The sequence below is a fragment of the Panthera uncia genome, chromosome F1 (assembly GCF_023721935.1).
Source record: "Panthera uncia isolate 11264 chromosome F1, Puncia_PCG_1.0, whole genome shotgun sequence".
Lineage (NCBI taxonomy): Eukaryota > Metazoa > Chordata > Mammalia > Carnivora > Felidae > Panthera > Panthera uncia.
The window spans coordinates 39,474,042-39,475,694 of NC_064813.1; the positions used below are offsets into that span (position 1 = coordinate 39,474,042).

At 51.4% G+C, this 1,653-nt stretch overlaps 1 protein-coding gene across 1 annotated transcript in view; it reads left to right on the plus strand.

Moving 5' to 3' along the window:
- The first annotated feature begins 329 nt into the window (after nucleotides 1-329).
- Nucleotides 330-1,653, plus strand: part of TIMM17A (translocase of inner mitochondrial membrane 17A) — a 14,112-nt gene continuing 12,788 nt past the window's right edge. The window contains exon 1 of the mRNA XM_049634346.1: nucleotides 330-468. Coding sequence (XP_049490303.1) covers nucleotides 443-468 — 26 coding nt within the window. The 5' untranslated portion in view covers nucleotides 330-442. The remainder of the gene's footprint in view (nucleotides 469-1,653) is intronic.

Genomic DNA, 1,653 nt, shown 5'->3' on the forward strand with positions numbered 1-1,653 from the left:
AAAGCTTCACACACCATGGCGAATTAGCCAGCATCGATTCCCAACTTGGCAGCCAAAGTACTAAAAAAAAAAAAAAAAAAGGAAAAAAGGAAAAAAGAAACATATTTAGGAAGTTTGGTGAACCCTAAAGGAATAATGCCAGGTCAGCTCAGTCCTCGGAACCTTCAGTGACCAGGTAATTCGAACTCCTCGCCACTGTGTTGCTGCCAGTCTACGTAGCCAAGACTAGCAGCTTTCGGGGACCCGGGCAGGGCCAGCTCTGCCGCGTCGCGCCGCTGCCCCGCCCTCACGCTGCCCTGAAGTCCAGGCTCCCATTGGTTGCGGGAGGAAACGGTGAACCAATCCATATAGTCTTTAACGCCCTTGCTCTCGCGATCACTTCCGCCGCTAGGGTCAGGCTCCGCCCAGCTTGCCCGGCATCACTCGCGCCGGTGGAGTCAAGATGGAGGAGTATGCGAGAGAGCCTTGGTGAGATTTACCACTGTCCTTGCTTTTAGTCCTGCCGCTCTGCTCACGGTCCTCGTTCTCCCCTGCCCAGTCCCCTGAGGTGCAGGCCGGACTCAGTCGCAGGCTTGTCGGCGTGGGTTTGTTCACCGTAGGCAGCACCGTCTTGAGCAGCCAGTCGGCTTCTCAGTCCTGGGCTCCCTGGGCGGCATGACAGCCTCGCCGCCTCCAACCTGGCACTCTGGTGACCTTGCGTTGGATGAGGAGGTCCAGACTTGGGCTAGTGGGAGCCTCGGAACCTGCTCCCAGCCCAGGACGCGGTCGCCTTGTGCGGGGTTAGTAATAATCCCCCCTGTACGCTGAGGTGACCTTGGACGCGTCCCCGTGCCACGCTTTGATCAGTTCCTGTGTTGAAGAAGGGACAGTAGGGCTCTGAGGGAGTGCCATTCTGGAGGCATTATTTGTATCGGGGGATATGTCCGCAGGGCTAAGCATTTCAAATGTGTGGAACAGAGATTTTACCCAAAGGGTCTGAATAAACTCCTCTAGGCAGGGGCCTCGTATTCGTGCTTGGAATTCTCCCTTGGTAGACAAGGGGGACAAGAATTATCTGGAAAATAGAGATAGTAGCATGTGTTCTTTAAGAAGCCATGAACAGAAACTCACGTATTCATTCAGTATTTGAATGAGGTCTCTGTGCTCACCACTTTATAGATTCAAAAGAGTAAAAGCATGAGTAAGTCAGGCACATAAAACGGCAGAATTGCTGTAAGAAGTCTCAGGTTGCCTAACTTTAAAGCTTGGGGGGGGGGTGGTTCTTAAGTGAGAAATCAAATCTTGGTTATTTGGGTTAATCAACTGTTTAATTGTGTGAGAGCAAAAGGCAAGGTGTCCTCAATTTGTGAAGGTGCCCAGGACTTTATATTATTATCTTGCCAGCAGTAGCCATGTTACCTGCTTTGTACCTTTTCTTTTTTTTTTTTTTTTTTAATCCCTCAACTAGGATACAGGGCATATGTTTCAGTACCTCCTGGCTCTTTAAAATTACCAAGGGGCACCTGGGTGCCTCAGTTGGTTAAGCATCTGACTCTTGACTTAGGCTCAGGTCATGGTCTTTCAGTTGGTGAGATTGAGCCCGGTGTCCCGCTCAGGCTGACATTGTGGAGCCTGTGTGGGATTCTCCGTCCCTCCCTCTCTCCCGCTCTCTCC